At 52.7% G+C, this 16,426-nt stretch overlaps 1 protein-coding gene and 1 non-coding gene across 2 annotated transcripts; one reads left to right on the top strand and one right to left on the bottom strand.

The window, feature by feature from the left end:
• Nucleotides 1–302: 302 nt before the first annotated feature.
• On the bottom strand, nt 303–15,451 carry LOC130018387 (basic proline-rich protein-like). The gene is made up of 3 exons (XM_056109073.1): nt 15,361–15,451; nt 1,900–2,363; nt 303–1,760 (listed from the first exon to the last, which is right to left on the bottom strand). Exons 1-3 carry the CDS (start codon nt 15,449–15,451, stop codon nt 303–305), a joined length of 2,013 nt encoding a protein of 670 aa, XP_055965048.1.
• On the top strand, nt 3,821–3,890 carry LOC130018401 (small nucleolar RNA SNORD123). Its single transcript, XR_008791572.1, has one exon. It is a non-coding gene; the product is annotated as a small nucleolar RNA SNORD123 (small nucleolar RNA).
• Nucleotides 15,452–16,426: the final 975 nt, after the last annotated feature.

The raw sequence follows: 16,426 nt of genomic DNA, 5'->3' as shown, positions 1-16,426 counted from the left end.
GGTCTCGGCCTCGATCTACCCGGCACCAGGCGGCCGGCAGGGTCGAGCTCGTCCCCAAGTGACCCCCGGCTCGGCTCTGCGCCGCAGAGACTCCCCCTCCTCAACGGCCGCGCGCCCAGCCCCCCGGGACGCACCTCCCGGGGCACAGGGGAGGCCGGACCCCGCGCGCCCCATCCCCGCACGCCCAAACTTCCAGCGCTCGCGACCCCCGCGCGCGCCACCAGGTGCCCGCCAAGACCGGCCCGCGGGTGACACCGCCGCCCCCGGCCCCCGCGGCCACGCGGACACCCCCCGGGGGTCACTCACCAGGTGCGACTCGCCGCGCTCCGGCCGCTCCTCCGGCTCCGGGGGTCCTCTCCCGCGCCCGCGGGGGAAGTCGAGGCAGCCGCCGCGGCGCTCCCAGGTCCCTCTCCGAAGGGGCTGCGCTCCGAGCTGGGGTGGCCGCTCGGGGTCCGGTTCGCGCGCACCGGGGGCGAGGAGGCAAAGTTGGGGGTCGCAGCCGGCGGCGCCCCGGAGTTGTGGGGTGGGGGAGCGGGAAGCCCCCCGGGCCGGGCCACAAGGCCGGGCGGCGCGCCCCGGCGGGGGAGGTGCGGGCCGGGCTGCGGGCTGGGGGGCCCGCGGCGGGCCGGGGGGCTGCAGAGGCGCCCGCTGCGAGCGCCGGGCACGCGAGTGGACGCAGCCCGAGCAGCCGCCGCCGGCGCCGCCTTCCCGGCGAGTAGAGCCGCGCGGGGCCGCCTCGCCCCGCCCCGGCCCGCCCCCCCGCGCCCCGCCTCCTCCCCGCGGGGGGCCACCCCGCCCCACCCCGCGCGCACCCCCGGGGCCCGCCCCCGGCGCCGCCCCCCGCCCGGGCCCGCCGCCCCGGGACCCCCCGCGCCCCACCCGGGGCCCGGGTCGTCCGAGCGTTGGGTGTCGGGGTCCCCGCGCCTCCGGGCTCCGCGGCCGCCCTCATCCCGCGGGCTCGTCCCGCCGCTCGGCCGCGGCTCCCGGAGGGGCGCGGGGCGGAGGGGCGGGGAGGGGTGCGGTATAAAGGGCCCGGGGCGGCGCGCCCGGCCCGCGACGTGGCGCACCCGCTCTGCCCGCCGGGGCTGCAGGTACGGGGTCCGAGGCGCGGGCGGGGGGCGCGGGGACCCGGGACGTGGGCGCGTGGGCGCTCGGGGCCAGGGCGCGGATCGGGGCTCGGGGGGCTCGGGGGCACGGAGGGGGCCGCGGGGCGCGGTTTGGAGACCCCTCGGGCAGCTCGGGGGCGTCCGCCTGCACCCCGGCGGAGTTGCAGGTCGGCGCCTCCCGGCTGGCCAAGTTGGGGTGAAGCTCAGCGGAGTGGGCGCGGGGCTCGGGGGTCCCGGGAGGTGTCGTGGGGGCGGCGCCCGCGGGCCGGGCCGGGCCCTGCCACTTGTTGCGCTCCGGGAACCGGTCCCGGTGCTCGCGTGGCGGCGCAAAGTTTGGGGACCCGAAAGCCGAGCGGGCCGCGCCCGACGCGGCGAGTCTGGGACCCGGCGGCGCTGTCCTGCTCCCGAGTCCTCCCGGCCGGCGGCCCGCGGAGAGGGGACGGGGGAGACCCGGCGGGGTGGCCTCCCGGCGCCGGACACTGTCCCTGCGCCCTTTGCGCCATCTTGGCTCCCGGAGGTGACAAGTTTCTCTGGCCACTCGGGGCGCGGGGACAGTCCCCCGCGGTCCGCCCGCGCGCGGGGACCAGGCGGACCCGGTGGTCCCGCGCTCGCATGACCAGGCACGGGGCCGGGGGGTCCCCGGTCACCCAGGCCCTGGTGGGGGCCCCGATGGTGCCCAGGGTTCGCCCGTCAAACAAAGCCCCTCGCCGGCCCCGTGTGACCGGGGCCTCCCCCCGAGGACACGCGGGTCCCCGAGGATACAGCAAAGCCGCGACAACGGGGTTTTCTCCACGTGTTTGTTGCTTTCCAGAATCGAGGGGACGCGGCGGCTCCCGAAAGCTGCCCCCAAAGCGCGGACGCGGCCCGGGATCGCGGCGCCCCCCGTGCCCGGGCTGCAGGCTTTGCGCCCCGGCGTGCCCGGCCGCGCTCGGATTTCCTGCACGACTTCCGGGAGGAAATGCGGGGCGCTAGGGGCCGCCGGGGGTCGGGGGGAGTCTGCCGGGGGCCGCACCCCCCGGACCTTGCTGGGGAGCCCCCGCCGCCCCTCCTGGCCCGGCCCGCGGCCGCCCGCCCAGACCCGACTACGTGGCACGCAGGCCCGAGCGCCCCTGCCGCGGGCGGAGCAAAGGCTGCAGGCGGCCTGGACCTGGCCACCTTGCCGGGCTGCAGCGCTGACCGCGCCCCGGTCCCCCCAGGCAGGGCTGGAGAAGTTGGGTCGCAGAGCCACTGAGCTCACCCCGGCTGTGGCCCAGAGCACTGCATTACAGCGAGAGGCGTAATGGGACACTTAGATCAGTCTTGGCGGAGTTCAGCTGCGGGTGGAGACCAGTTTTCTATCCGACCCAGAACTGCTGATCACAGAACCTTACCCCTCCCCTCCCCTTTTTTTTTCTTTTTCTATTTTTTCTTTTCTTCTTTTTTTTTTTTAATTGGTTTCTGGTTTTCTTACCCCTGGCCCTGCGCTCAGGAATCACCAAACTGACCATGTATAAGCATATTTAAAATCGGGGATGTTTAGAGCCAGCAAGATAGTACTGGGTGGGCACTTGCCTTGCCTGCGTTTGACCCCTGACCTCAGCGTCAGGAGTAAGCTGAGTACTGCCAGGAATACCACCCACCCACCCCCCCAGAAGAAAATTATTGGTAATTAAGGACAGATTAGTAAGCGTGAGTATATCCTTAGCTCTTTCAGTGAAGAGGATTCAGTGGACTACTACTCAACGACTGTCCCTTGGGATCTGTGGGAAGTTCCGTAATTCTTCAGAACTCCAGCCAGGGTCACTTGGAGCTTAGGCCACCCCCACCCCCCACCCCCAGGCAGTCATTCCCTTGGGAACATAGAAGCTGAAATCTGCAGGAGGTGACACTTGCACCCAGGGCCCAGCCCAGACGTTCACTCTAAAAGCAAAGTTTAAGGGGTTGGCTTTATTGGGGTTTTCAGGGGCCCTTCCTGGCTGTGCTCAGGGGTGATTCCTGGCAGTGCATATGGGGGCCATATGCAGTCATAGAGATCAGATACAGAGCAAGCCCTTTTTTTTTTTTGTTTTTTGTTAGTTTGTTTTAGAAGGGTTGGAGGGAGTTTGGTTTTTGTTTTGTTTGGGGGCCATACCCAGTGGTGCTCAGGGCTTACTCCCGGCTCTGTGCTCAGGGATCACCCCAGGCTGGCACGAGGAACCATATGGGGTGCTGGGGTTCGAACTCGCATGCAAGGCAAGCACCTTACCTGCCATGTTATCTGTCCAACCCCAAGGCAAACACCTTAATGCTTGCATTAAGTCTTAATTAATTGCATTTAAGTCTTAAATGCACCATGTCTGTGGTTTCAAAACAAAATTATTTTGAAAAATCCACAGGTGTTCTTCCATATGACATGTCGGGATATTTTTTTTGAAACATGAAGCACCCATGAAGTGTTTCCCATATGAAGGTCTTCCCATTATAAAAGTTGGCATTACGGTTGCAATGCAGAGCTGCCTCTTTCTCTTCCATTGGGTGGGGGATGCTGGGGGCAAGACCCTCAGTCAGGTGTGTGCCCTTATAGTGCTCAGGAGACCAGAGGCCATGCTGGGGAAGAAACCGGGGTCCTCTGCATGCAAGATGGGCTCTGGATCTCCTGTTTTATCTCTCCAGCCTCTTGATTTTCTTCTTTCTAAAACAAAATGATAGCGCTCCCTGAGGGGGTTCGGGTGAGCCCTGCCCGTAATGTAAAAGAAGGTGAATATGATGAATTTTGGGGCGCTGATTCGTGTGACTTGAAAAATGCCATCCATTTCCTGATTCACCTCGATTTCTGTGTGGGAATGCAGAAGTCTCGGGAATGATTAACCAGCTGAGCCTTCTCTTCCCTCCCTCCCTGTGCTTGAACTTCAGCTGCGTCACCAACTGCCTAGGCCAAGCCCAGGAGCAGGAGGGGCTGACCTGCACTAGAGGAGCTGCCGCTGTGTGAGGACGTCACCTGCACAAGAGGAGGTGCCGCTGTGTTCGGGGGAGCCCTGAGGTCTGTGTTCTCCAAGGCGAGTCCAAGGCCACAGGATTGCACTCATCTTCTGCAGACCGGGGGGTCAGGAAGCACACTCTGGCCACGGCTTTTCACTGGTCATTCCTGCCCCTGACCAGAGGCACTGTCCTCCTCCCTTTGACCTGCTGTGTTCCTTCTGTCAGAGCCAGGGCACCTCAGGGCTGAAGAAATCCGTGTCCTCGGAGAGATAGGACAGTTGTAGGGCACTTGCCTTGGGAGCCACTGACCCTGGCTCAATGCCTGGCACCATATGTGGGCATTCAAGTATTGCCAAGGGTCACTCCTGACTACAGAGCCAGGGCTAGCCCCTGGGCACCATCAAATGTGGACCAAAATTCAAACAACAAAAAAAGGGGGAACGGAGCCACAGAGAAAGAGGTGGGGGAGGGAGAGAGGGGGAGAGAGAGAGAGAGAGAGAGAGAGAGAGAGAGCCCCCTTGCTTTGCACACAGGCATCCCAGTCCCAGTCTCTGACACCTGATATGGTCTCCTGAGCCCCACCAGCAGTGATCCCTGAACGCAGAGCCAGGAATAATTCCTGAGCACCATTGGATGTTCCCAAAAAATGAAACAGAGCCAAAACAGTACCAAAGAAGCTGCTTGCTGATCTGATCAAACCCACCAGGTTTGTTTTCTTAGGCCAAACACTGGTATAAAGCTTTGCCGTTGTCAAACTCATTGTCATTGCCTAAGACTCTCACTTGTTTGTGCATTTTGACTATTTGGGGGGCCTGTGACTCTGCGCCCTGGTGGGCACTGACAGGTGGCATCTCCCCAGGAGGGGCGTTCAGGGAGCTCTCAGCCCCAACTCAGTGCTTGAAGCATCCCCAGAAGATCTCTGGGCTTCCTTTCCCTGAGAAACCCTCGCTCCCTGCCGGGGAAGCAGTTTCTTCCCTGGGCCAGGCCAGCAGACCGGTCTGGAGCAATAGCTCAGTGGGTCGGGCATTTGCTTTGCATGCGGCCAACCAGGGTTCGATTCCCAGCATCCCATATGGTCCCCCAAGTACCACCAGAAGTAATTCCTGAGTGCAGAGCCAAGAGTGACCCCTGAACATCACCAGGTGTGACCCAAAAAGGAACAAAAATACCTCTGAGAATTGGCAGCCAAGTGGGGGACCCCAGGCGCTACACAGGCCAGGCAGGTCAGGCCCCTGGCACCCTCCCTCCAGCCCTTCTCTGGGCACAGAGCTCTGCTCAGATGCTCTTTTCTGAAGGCCAGGTTCACCCAAGTCTTCTGGCTCAGCAGCTTCCTGTGTGCTCGGCTGACGATGACTTGGAGGCTGACATGGGGGTCTCTTGCCCCCATGCTTCCAGCCCTTGGTCCACTCATGTCTAAAGCTCACCGCATAGGGAAGACTGTTACACACAAGCAGACACACACACACACACACACATACACACACACATACACACACACCCCAAAGGCCACTGAAGGCAGGAGCGTGCTTGGAGTGATGTACCAAGGGCCTATGAGAACATAGAGTACAGCCAGAGTTTCTGTTCAACAAGTGCTTGCCTCTTTTTTTCTTTGCTTTTTTGGGGTTTTTTTTTTTGGAGGGAAAGGGTCTGGGGCTCTTAGGGGGCCAACCCCAGCAATCATTAAAACAGGGTTTACTCCTGACTCAGTGCTCAGAGATCACTCTTGGCAGTGCTCACAAGACCAAAGATGGTACCAGGGGTCCAGCCTGGTTTGACCAGGCAAGTGCCTCACCCACTGTACTGTCTCTCTAGCCCAATGCTTTTCTTGATTTAGCAGTTTAGCGATTCATCCTCCTCTCAGGAACAACCTATTACTAAAGGACATTGTATTTTACTGCTGGTAGGTATTGAGAAGACCACAGGGTTCTAGAAATCTGTAACTAGTATGCCTTATCTTTATGGTTCCATGTCTGGATATATTCAATGCAGTTTCTTTACAATAAAATCAGTGTGCTTGAAACACCTCAAGTCATCTTATTAGTATGGTGAAAAGAAAAGAGGCTAAGTTTCAAAGACTTTTTGGAATACCTAGAGGAAATGCAAATGCTTTGTGGCATGGAAAGAAAGCGTCTGCCGGGGTCCCCGACTTTTCCCGTGTTATTTTTTCTGACTCTGTGCCCTATATATCTTGAGTATCTGTAAGCAAAGAGTAGCTGGGCCCTTGAAAGACGAGTGTGTGGAGCTTAATAACCAGTGTCCTCTGCGCTCCCCTCTCTCTCTGGAAATAGAACTTTGGTGGAAAATAAGTACCTTTGAAAATGTATTTTCAGTCATAATGTTCAGCCTACATGGATGCCGAAGGAGAAGCACTTTCTGTAATTTATCCCATCACTTACCAGGGACCACAGCTCTTGGTGAGCTTGAACTCAGTGAAAATCATATCTGCTACATGAATTGAAAGCCATAGCTCTGTGATCCCAACACAGACCCCAGGACAAGGAGCTGCGCAGGGCTGTCAGCCGCTGTCCGGCTTCATGTCACACCCTCCTGTCGTGCCCGTGGTGATACGCTTAACTCAGAGTGTCCTTGTCTCGCACCTCGAGCACAATGCTGCTTCTCACAGATTTCCCTACATAGCCCCCGTCTCCAGCAGCGGACCCCGTTCTCTGTCATCTTGAGTATGACAGATTTCCTGCTTTATTATACGCATTGTGATCTCAAGGGAAAGTCTTTTCAGCAGCTTGGGAAGCCCTGGAACTGAGCTGTGGCAAGTGAGGTCCAGTCCCCAGGGCGCCAGAGTGGCCGGCTGGGCACGCCTCTTCTCGCCCTCCTGCTCTGCCTCCAGACCATCATTGCTCAAGATTTTCCCCACTGTGGCCCTTTTCCACCAGATCTCCAGGGTGGATCCCTTAACACCCTTCTGCCTGCACTACTCCCCACACCCCCCCCACACATGTACACACACACACACACACACACACACACACACACACAGCCCTGCTCTGCTCCCGGCAGATGTTTTTGAGCACTAAGACCATCCCTGCCCTGGTAGGGGAATTATAGTTGAAACCAAAACCCTGCACCCCCATGTATCCTCGTCAGAACAAAGATGGGCTCACTAGACTTGATAAAGAAACCTGGAACCCGCAGAGACTGCTAGAGGAGGTGGCTGCCCCATTTCTGAAGCAGCTGTGCAGCTGCAGTCCTGATCGTGGACAGAATGGTATTTTGGTCTCTGTAAGGCTCCAAGTCCTAGACTGGACATAACTCGTCAGTGGAGGTTACAGAGCATAGGGAGCAACCTGCTAGACGCAGCGTTCAACATGACCACCAACTGTGTGGCTTTCCCCAGACCGGTTGTTCAGTTTATGCTCTCGTCAGTTATAGCTAGACATGTTATTAACATGGCACAACATACAATGGACTCTTTGTTCCTTTAAGCTCCCCAGATACAGAAGGCAGGATCAGCACGCAACATTTGCTCAGTGTGAGGTTCCACAGAGCCAGTCCATGGAGGGGGAATTCACCAGATGCTTCTGGGGTCAGAGTCTGGTTCAGCTCCAGGAGGAATGGTCCCCTGACACCTGAGGACATTGGAAAGGCATGAAGTATCCCGCAGACTCTATGGTCTGGGTCCTTCCTCTGTCACACAGTTTTGTTGTGTATGGAAGGTGCTGGGTTGCTTCTTTCCCTTCCTGATTGGTGGAAATTTTACTCTCCTGCCTGATTGGTGGAAATCGTTTGCTTTCATTCCTGATTGGTTACTCCCTTGGGATGCAGTGACTTCACCTTGAGTGGGTGTGGATCCTCACTCTGAAACCGTTTTACATCTCAGTGAGATACTCTCTAAGGGAGCTCAGTGAGCAAGAGTCCTTCCATGTGCTTTAGACTGGTCACATGCTTTCATCACATAGAAAGGCCTCCAGGGCTGACCGCGATCTTTCCTCTCATGACCACATCAAAACACACACTCTTGATGATGTTTCGCCATAGTTTTCTACAATGTCATAAGTGATTATGCACAGTGCAATCAACAGCTCTCCTTCCTGTCCACATATTCTACGTGTCCAAAGCTCACCCTCATAAATACACAAGATTTGCCTTGAGAACTCCTAAACACATACCATAAGAATGTGACAAATATACAAATATAAATATACTTTATATACAGGCTGGAGCTATAGCACAGCGGGTAGGGCATTTGCCTTGCTTACGGCCAACCCAGTCAGCCTGAGTTCGATTCCTTTGCCCCTCTCGGAGAGCCCAGCAAGCTACCAAGAATATCTTGCCAGCTTGGCAAAGCCTGGCAAGCTATCCGTGACATAGTCAGTATGCCAAGCACAATAACAACAAGTCTCACAATGGAGACATTACTGGACCCACTCGAGCAAATCGGTGAACAACAGGAGGACAATGCTACAGTGCTACTTTATATATATATAAATATATGTGTGTGTGTGTGTGTGTGTACATATAGTTACACACATATTTTATCGAGAGAGACCCCTCTACTCTTCAAAATGACATATACTCCCCTTCCCAAAATTTGTTCTATAGCCTGTTAAGGTGAGACTCACTTCCCGACTTACAATCTGTCTACTTGCCAATAAGACTCCTTTTTTTCTATCCATAACACAGTCCACTGAGGGGAGCTCAGATCAATGACTTGCCTGAAAGTATGTAATCATAAATTCAGGGGAAGAGGGTGAGACTCCAGGGAACAGTAGACAGATTGATAAAGTTTATATATTAAAATGTCGTGGATGGCAATGATAATCACAAAAGGACAGTAATAGATAAAAATCTTCTAAAATAGCAGGGAGAGAAATATTAAATGTGGGTCAAAGAGATGATACAGCAGTTCAGGCACTTTCCTTGCACGTGGCTTGACCCAAGTTTCTTCCCGACCACCCAGTATGGAATAATATGGCTATAGATATCCTAGAAAAGTGATTGGCAATGTTATTCGAATGGCTGTATTAAGTGCTCATGCAAGATTTACAAAAATTAAGATCTAGAACCACAGAGCAAACATCGATCATCAATTTGCTCGAGCGGGCCCAGTAACGCCTCCATTGGAGACTTTGTTGTTACTGTGTCTGGCATATCGAATACTCTCGGTAGCTTGCCGGGCTCTCCGAGAGGGGCGGAGGAATCGAACTCGGGTCGGCCATGTTGGCTGCGTGCAAGGCAGACGCCCTACCCGCTGTGCTATCGCTCCAGCCAAACATCAATTAATTAAAAAATCAATCCCATACATTTAGGTTACAAATCAATAATTTTTTAAAAAAACTTTATATGTAAGGGGCAGAGACTGCACAGTGGGTGATGCAGTTGCCTTGTATGTGGCCTACCCCAGTTTGATCCCTGGTGCCGCATATGAATTTTCTGAGCACTGTCAGGAGTGATCACTGAGTGCAGAGCCAGAAGGAGGTGCAGAGTTTCACCATCTGTGGCCCAAAACACAAGAACAAAAAGAAAGCTTCACGTTTGAGGGACCAGAGACTTTGTAAGGGGTCAAGTCATTCGCTTTGTATCCTGCTGACTGCAGTTGAAATCTTCAAACCGCTGCACCAGATATGGGCCCCCAAGCGTGACCAGTGTCGCTCCTGAGCACTGAGCCAGGAGCAGTCCCTGGGAACCCCTGGAGTAGCCCAAATACCTTCCTCCACCCAAAACAGTTAAACTCCACATTTATAAATTGTAAATTACACTTTTAGTAACTCATGTGACAATGAAGACATGATGGAAATCAGAATAATTCATGTGTTTGTATGAAAATACAACATATAAAAGTTAATGTGATACCAACTAGAATTTTCAGAGAAAAAAAGCCATAAAATAGAGTAAGGAAAAACAGCAGAGTTAATATCACATATTATAGAGAGGCTGGAGCGATAGCACAGCGGTAGGGCGTTTGCCTTGCACGCAGCCAACATGGCCAACCCAAGTTCGATTGCTCCGCCCCTCTCGGAGAGCCCAGCAAACTACCGAGAGTATCTTGCCCACACGGCAGAGCCTGGCAAGCCACCCGTGACGTATTCGATATGCCAAACACAGTAACAACAAAGTCTCCAATGGAGACGTTACTGGGCCTGCTCAAGTAAATCGACGATCAACGGGAGGGCCTTTACTTACTTACTTTACTTATAGAGACAAATTTATAAAGCTAGATTAGAGAGACTCAACAATACCAGAGCTATTAAAGATAATTAGGGATTGATAAAATAGACAAATACTGAGCAAGAAAACTTAACTGAGAATGTTAGTATTAGGGAAGATATGAAAATCCATATATATTAATGTCAATATTAATACCTAGCCAAACAGACAGTGAGGTCCAGGTCCAGATGCTTTTCTAGGAAAAGTCAGCCTAATAGTAAAGGCAAGTTAAACTCTATGTCATGAAGGATAGTTTAATAAATTAAAAACTTCACAGACCGGAGTCCTCAAAATCCAAAGGTTTTATTTTAAAATAGGTTAGGGGCGAGAGCAATTGTACAGTGGGTAGGGCGCTTGTCTTGCATATGGCCAGCCCGGGTTTAATTCCCAGCATCCCATATGGTCCCGCAAGCACTGCCAGGAGTAACTCCTGAGTGCAGAGCCAGGAGTAACCCCTAAGCATTGCTGAGTGTCACCCCCCTTAAAAAGCCCTCCCCCAAAAAAAGGAAGAAAAGAGGCTAACCAAGATAAGTACCAGGAAGTTTACTCCATGGCTTGGAGGCCAGCCACACATGCTAGGGGGAAAAACAGCTCAGATAGAGAAGGGAGCACCAAATAAAGGGTGTTGTGAGGATCCTCCCAGGATGGGAGATGCATGCTGAAAGTAGACTACAGACTGAACGTGATTGCCACTCAATGCCTCTTTTACAAACCATAGCACCCAAAAGGAGAGAGACAGAGAGAGAGAGAGAGAGAGAGAGAGAGAGAGAGAGAGAGAGAGAGAGAGAACAAAAGGGAATGCTCTGCCACAGAGGCAGGGTGGGATGGGGGAGGGGGGGTTGGAGGGATACTGGGATCAGTGGTGGTGGAGAATGGGCACTGGTGGAGGGATGGGAACTCAATCATTGTATAACTGAAACCCAAGCACAAAAATTTTAAGTCTGCAACTGTACCTCATGGTGTTTCAGTAATAAAAATTTAAAAAAAAAAAGACTAACATAAACCCCTCATCCACAGAATAAGGAAGAAACCCCATTTCAGGGCAATGTAATATGCTTTGACAAAATTCAGCATGTACTTTTTATCTATTTAAAAATCTCTTGGCTATTAGACTAATAACAGCAGAGGTTTTACCTAGTTTGATAGCTAGCTGTGAAGAAGTTAATGAAAATCAACATTCAATAATAAAAAGTCAGCAACATTCATTTGACAGAGATGACAAGATAGACATATGCATAACACTTGTATTCAACACTGAAACAATGATCTTGAAAAGAAGAAAAACAATTTAATCGCAGAAGATATAATTGTCTTCAGTAAAACCACTTAAGAACATCTACAGAAAAATAATTAGACTAAAGAGAACTTCTGCAAGTTTGCTAGACAGAATCTCAATGCGTGAATCAATTGTGTTCCCATAAACCAGCAGCAAATATAAGAAGATACACCTTGGAAAAAAATACCTAACACAAAAATTATCGATGTTGCCTAAAAATAATTTTAGCCAAAGACCTTTGTGGAAAACTTCTAAGACTAAGTACAGATCCTAAAAAGACCTGAGTGATTTCTATCCACGTGTATGTCTGAAACAATTCAGTATATGTATAAAATATTCATGCAGAAATGTCCACACACCCTAATTTATCCTTAAGTATAAGGCACATGCAAATCCAATCACAATCTCAGACTAATGGAAATTAAGGAAATCTTCAAGTGTGTAACAAGAAGAAAGCAAATGTCTTGAGAATGGTAGCAAAAACCTGTAGAAGTAGGGATCCTACAATGCCAATATTGCTAATAAAAGTAGAAATCAGACATTAAGATGTTGGCAGAGGGCTGGCGAGATAGTACAGCAGTTGGGTTCTGGCACTGAACTTAGCCAACCCAGGTTTAATCCCTGGCACCATGTATGGTTCCCTGAGTCCTGCCAGGAACGATCCCTGGGGGCAAAGGCAAGAGAAAACCCTGAGAACGGCTGGGCGTGGCCCCAAAACAAAACAAAACAAAAGATGTTGGCAGGAGATAAGCCAAGAGAACAGTCCAGCTGAAGGGCTCTCACAGACCCATATAAGCCATCTTTTTATATATATTTATTTTTGCTTACATCTTCCACTTTTTTTTCACATTTTTTCAAAGCACCATGGTTTGCAACGTTATTCGTAGTTGAGTTTTAGACATACTTTATTGCAACATCAATCCCACCTCCAGTGTCAACTTCCCTCCACCAGTGTTCCCAGGTTCCCTCCTGTATTCACACCCCATCTCTCGCCAGCCTGCTCTTTTCACAGGCAACTTTCTAAGCTTGGTTGTTAGAGTTTGGGTCTCTAGATTTCAGTGTTGTTGACTGTGTGGCCTGATATTTGGCTCTGTCATTCCTTCACACCACCTTTGTACCTGACCTAGCCCCCGTTACTTCTCATCTGTCTCTTCTTCCCCTCCCCTCCACTCTTTCTTGCCTTTTACTCTGGGCCAAGGTTGATCAGGACATCCCCCTTTGAAACTTTGCATTCCCTCATACAGTTTTTCTAAATCTCACATACAAATGAGGTCATCCCATGTTTATCCTTCTGGCTTATTTCATTTAACATGATCATCCAGTTCCATTCATGTTGCCACCATTTGCCTGATTTCACATTCCTCGCAGCTGTGTGTTATTCCATTGTGTTCATATGCCACAACTCCAAAATCCACTTACTGTCGTTGGACATCGAGGGTGATTCCAAATCTTAGCTATTGTACTGAGTGCTGCAGTGGATAATGGTGTGTACATGTTATTTTGAGTTATCTTTTTCTGTTCCTGGGATAGATGCCCCGAAGTGGAATTGCTGAGTGATACAGGAACTCAATTCTGAGTTTATTGAGAGCTCTCCACACTGTTTTCCATAGGGGTCAAACCAGAGACCATCCCCACCAGCAGCGGATGAAGGTACCACTTTCACCATATCCTTGCCAACACACATTGTTCCCCATATTACTGATATGTCCCATTCTCGCTGCCATCTTTGATGGTGACAAGGTTCAAGGGGATAGAGGCAGGACTTAATAAATGGGTGGAAGACGACGGATGATGCACAGGTAGAAATACTGAATCAGATACCTCCCTCCCACCCTCCCAGGCCATTCACGAGTTCACTTCAAAGTAGATTAACGCCAAAGTGAGAAGCAAAACATTAAAACATTTAGGAAAACAGAAGAAATACCTATATGACCTCTGGGTGTGAAAGAGTGTTTCTCAAAATAAGACACAGAGTTCAGCCATAAAGAAAGAAAAATCAATACAGGAAACAATATTAAAGCCTAGAACTTTCATATGACAAAGTGCCACTGAAAAAGCAGCCACAGCCCGGGAGAATGTTCACTGCACTGAGCAGTGGAGAACACCAACTAGAAATATGCCCACACTCCTGCCCCCGCAGGCGAAGGAACACGTGCCATGGGACACAAAGTCCAGTGGCCTGGATGTGGTCAGCATGGGATACGGGGTTGTGGGGGGAGATGATGTGAGGGTTAAGGCGCTCGCCTTGCACATGGCCGACCCAAGTTCTCTCCTAAAGCACCCCTAGGTGATCCCTGAACTCATAGAGGGAAGGAAGCCCTGAGCACGGCTGGGTAGGACCATAAAATCCAAACAAAAGAGGAATGAGGAGCTGGGGGAGAGTGTGCACATGAGTTGGGATTAATTCCCCGACACCATCAGGGTGATCCCCTGGATTCCCAGAGCCCTATACCAGCACAGCCTAGGCCCCTGCAGTGAACTGTCAGCCAGTCCCCCCAAGGCCCCTGAACACCATTGGGAGCCCCCCGCCTCCCAACCAGGAATAGAGTTTGTCCTTCCTAATCATCACGGAACTTTAGTCAGAACACAAGGACAGGGGCTGGAGCAATAGTAAGGTGTTTGCCTTGCATGCGGCATGGGTTTGATCCCCAGCATCTGAGATGGTCCCCTGAGCACCACCAGTAGTAATTCCTGAGTGCAGAGCCAGAGTAACTCCTAAGCATCGCCGGGTGTGACCCCCTCAAAAAAAAAATACACAAGGACAGCTGTCACATGGAGGAGCGACAGGAACGAGCCAGCCCAGTGAAGTGTCCGTGCCTACTCAATGCTGGCAGGAAGGAGTTTTGATTTTGTGTCTAAGAAAGGTATTTAGGTCACGCTAAGGAAAAGACACATTCTGTCCCATGCATTCCGATGGCCGCATTATGCAGGACACGGAATGGACGTGCAGTTTACGTGAAATGCAAAGCCTAGAGCGCCAGGCCGGGGAGATGCTTAGAGACCTGGGGACATGTCTTGCATACACAGACCCCCAAATTCCTCCAGGTGCCATGGAGGATGACAAGTGGAGGCCTCCAGTATGGCCAGGCCTCAACGCTGCTGAGTTTCACCAAGTATGGCCCCCAGGTCTGCTGAGCACTGCTTATGAGCAACGCCCTCCCTCCAAAACAAACTTTGCTTCTGCAGACAGACATCCACCAGCACCAAGGTAAATAGAGTAAATACGGAATTCAGGTTGCTTATCTCTGGGGAGGGAGGGAGAAGGGAGATGGCGGAAAGATAAACAGAGGCGGCAGGCTTCCTCTGTGTTAGCAAAAATAAGATGGGAAGCAAATATTGGGAGAGGAGGAAAAGGGGGAGAGCTGGTTCAGGGGGCGTTCATTTGACGATCGCCCTTTGCTGCGTGCTCACAAATTTTCGTAACTCGGTAAAGAAGGTTAATGGGAAGAACGGGGGTGGGTAGAGGGAGCCCATTAGAGGGGTTTCATGGGAAAGGAAACACAGAGGGGGCAGCGGCTGAGGGAGGGACATGAGCACACAGGTGGCATTAAAGTGGGTCAGCCGAAGCAGTTTCGACATTGATTGCAATTCCTTCACGGACTGAGGGAAACAGTACATAGCCGAGGAACAAGATAATCCTGGAACAAAGGCCTTGGCAAGGGCATAAGTTTTCAGAGAATGCAGGGTTATCCCGACGGTCTTAGATTGGACCGGAGCAGGGGTTTCGGCCAACACCCACCCCACAGAGGACTTCTGTTTTCCTTAGGAAATAGGAGGTGAGTTTCCCATGGGCGCAGAGACAGGGCGCGAAGCCGAGAGAGCGACTGCTTTAAAATGCACATCTTGACCAGGAAACCAATGGGGCCCCCATCCGGGCACCTGCCTGAAGTTTGGAGGGCTGAGTGGCCGCCTGGGCGATGTTTCTGCCGAGGTTGCCCAGGTGCCGGTGCACGGATGCCAAAGTCACCATCTCCCAGGCACTCAGTCTCCCTGGGAAACAGACCGAAGTCTGTGGGGAAGCTGAGGATGCTCAAAGACTGTGATGTTCAAGGTGCTGCCCTAGGAAGCTGGACCAGGTGGTTGAAGGAGCTACATGGTGAGGAGACACAGGTAGATGGGATTAAAGAGAAGACCTAGGATCTTGGGCTACAGCAAAAGAACTGGGAGAGGTCAGTGTGGGGGACGCCAAGGTGTGTCCGGGCCAGCAGGGGCTCAAGTGGAGAAGTGAGTGGTGACGGTTGGAGAGGCGGGATGGCAGCTCCCTAGGGATCCAGGTGGTGCTAACTTTTCCATGGTCAATGTCAGAACAGTAGAGCAACGGACAACCAACGGGCCCGACTCAATGTAGAGGCTCTGAAGATGGGGCTCCCAGAAAGATGTCCCGAGCAAGGCTCTTGCAGATCAGAGCAAGAGAATCTTCTGACTCTTTTCTCAGAACCAACCTGAGTGTCCAAGGAGCAGCACAGAAACTTGAATCATTCCTCGGGGGAGTGGACAGTGCTCCATGTTCTCTGGACCGAGCTGCCCTCGTCCCCTAAGCAGTATGACGATATCATGTCCACATCTGGAGAGTGCTTGAGGTGTGCCAGGGCTGGGCTGGAGCTGTGTCCCGCCTGCGACTTTGCAAGAAGCCCCAAGGGGAGTTGGCCACGTGGCCCAGTAACAGCCATGAACCATGCGACAGTGAGGCACTGAAGCTCACCCAGGGGTAGTGCTGGGGGGTGCACCTAGCTCTATAGGGTGGGGGAGCTTGCCTCACTCTGCCAGGGACCCAACTGAGGTGGCCTGCAGCAAGGCAGGCTCTGTCACCCTGGCCCACCTTTCCAGCCCCAGACAGTTTACTCTGTAGGTCCCACTCAACTCGGTGCTCGGCGACTACCAGGTACTGGGGATTAAACCCTGGACCCCCACATGCAAAGCAGGCACTCCAGCCCCCCGCCGTCTT

This window comes from Sorex fumeus, unplaced genomic scaffold (genome assembly GCF_029834395.1).
Source record: "Sorex fumeus unplaced genomic scaffold, SorFum_2.1 ptg000264l, whole genome shotgun sequence".
In the NCBI taxonomy this organism is placed as follows: Eukaryota; Metazoa; Chordata; class Mammalia; order Eulipotyphla; family Soricidae; genus Sorex; species Sorex fumeus.
The sequence above is the reverse complement of the archived record's forward strand: the minus strand, read 5'-3'. Positions and strand labels throughout refer to the sequence as shown.

Bases quoted from the DNA above. Each gene is read 5' to 3' on its own strand.
- LOC130018387 (XM_056109073.1), bottom strand. From the start codon at position 15,451: ATGGTGACTTTGGCATCCGTGCACCGGCACCTGGGCAACCTCGGCAGA. The intron at 2,364-15,360 runs GTGCCCGGATGG...GCTGTAATGCAG, and splicing joins GCCCTCCAAACTTCAGGCAG to TGCTCTGGGCCACAGCCGGG. The intron at 1,761-1,899 runs GTGGAGAAAACC...GGCCCCCACCAG, and splicing joins TTCTGGAAAGCAACAAACAC to GGCCTGGGTGACCGGGGACC.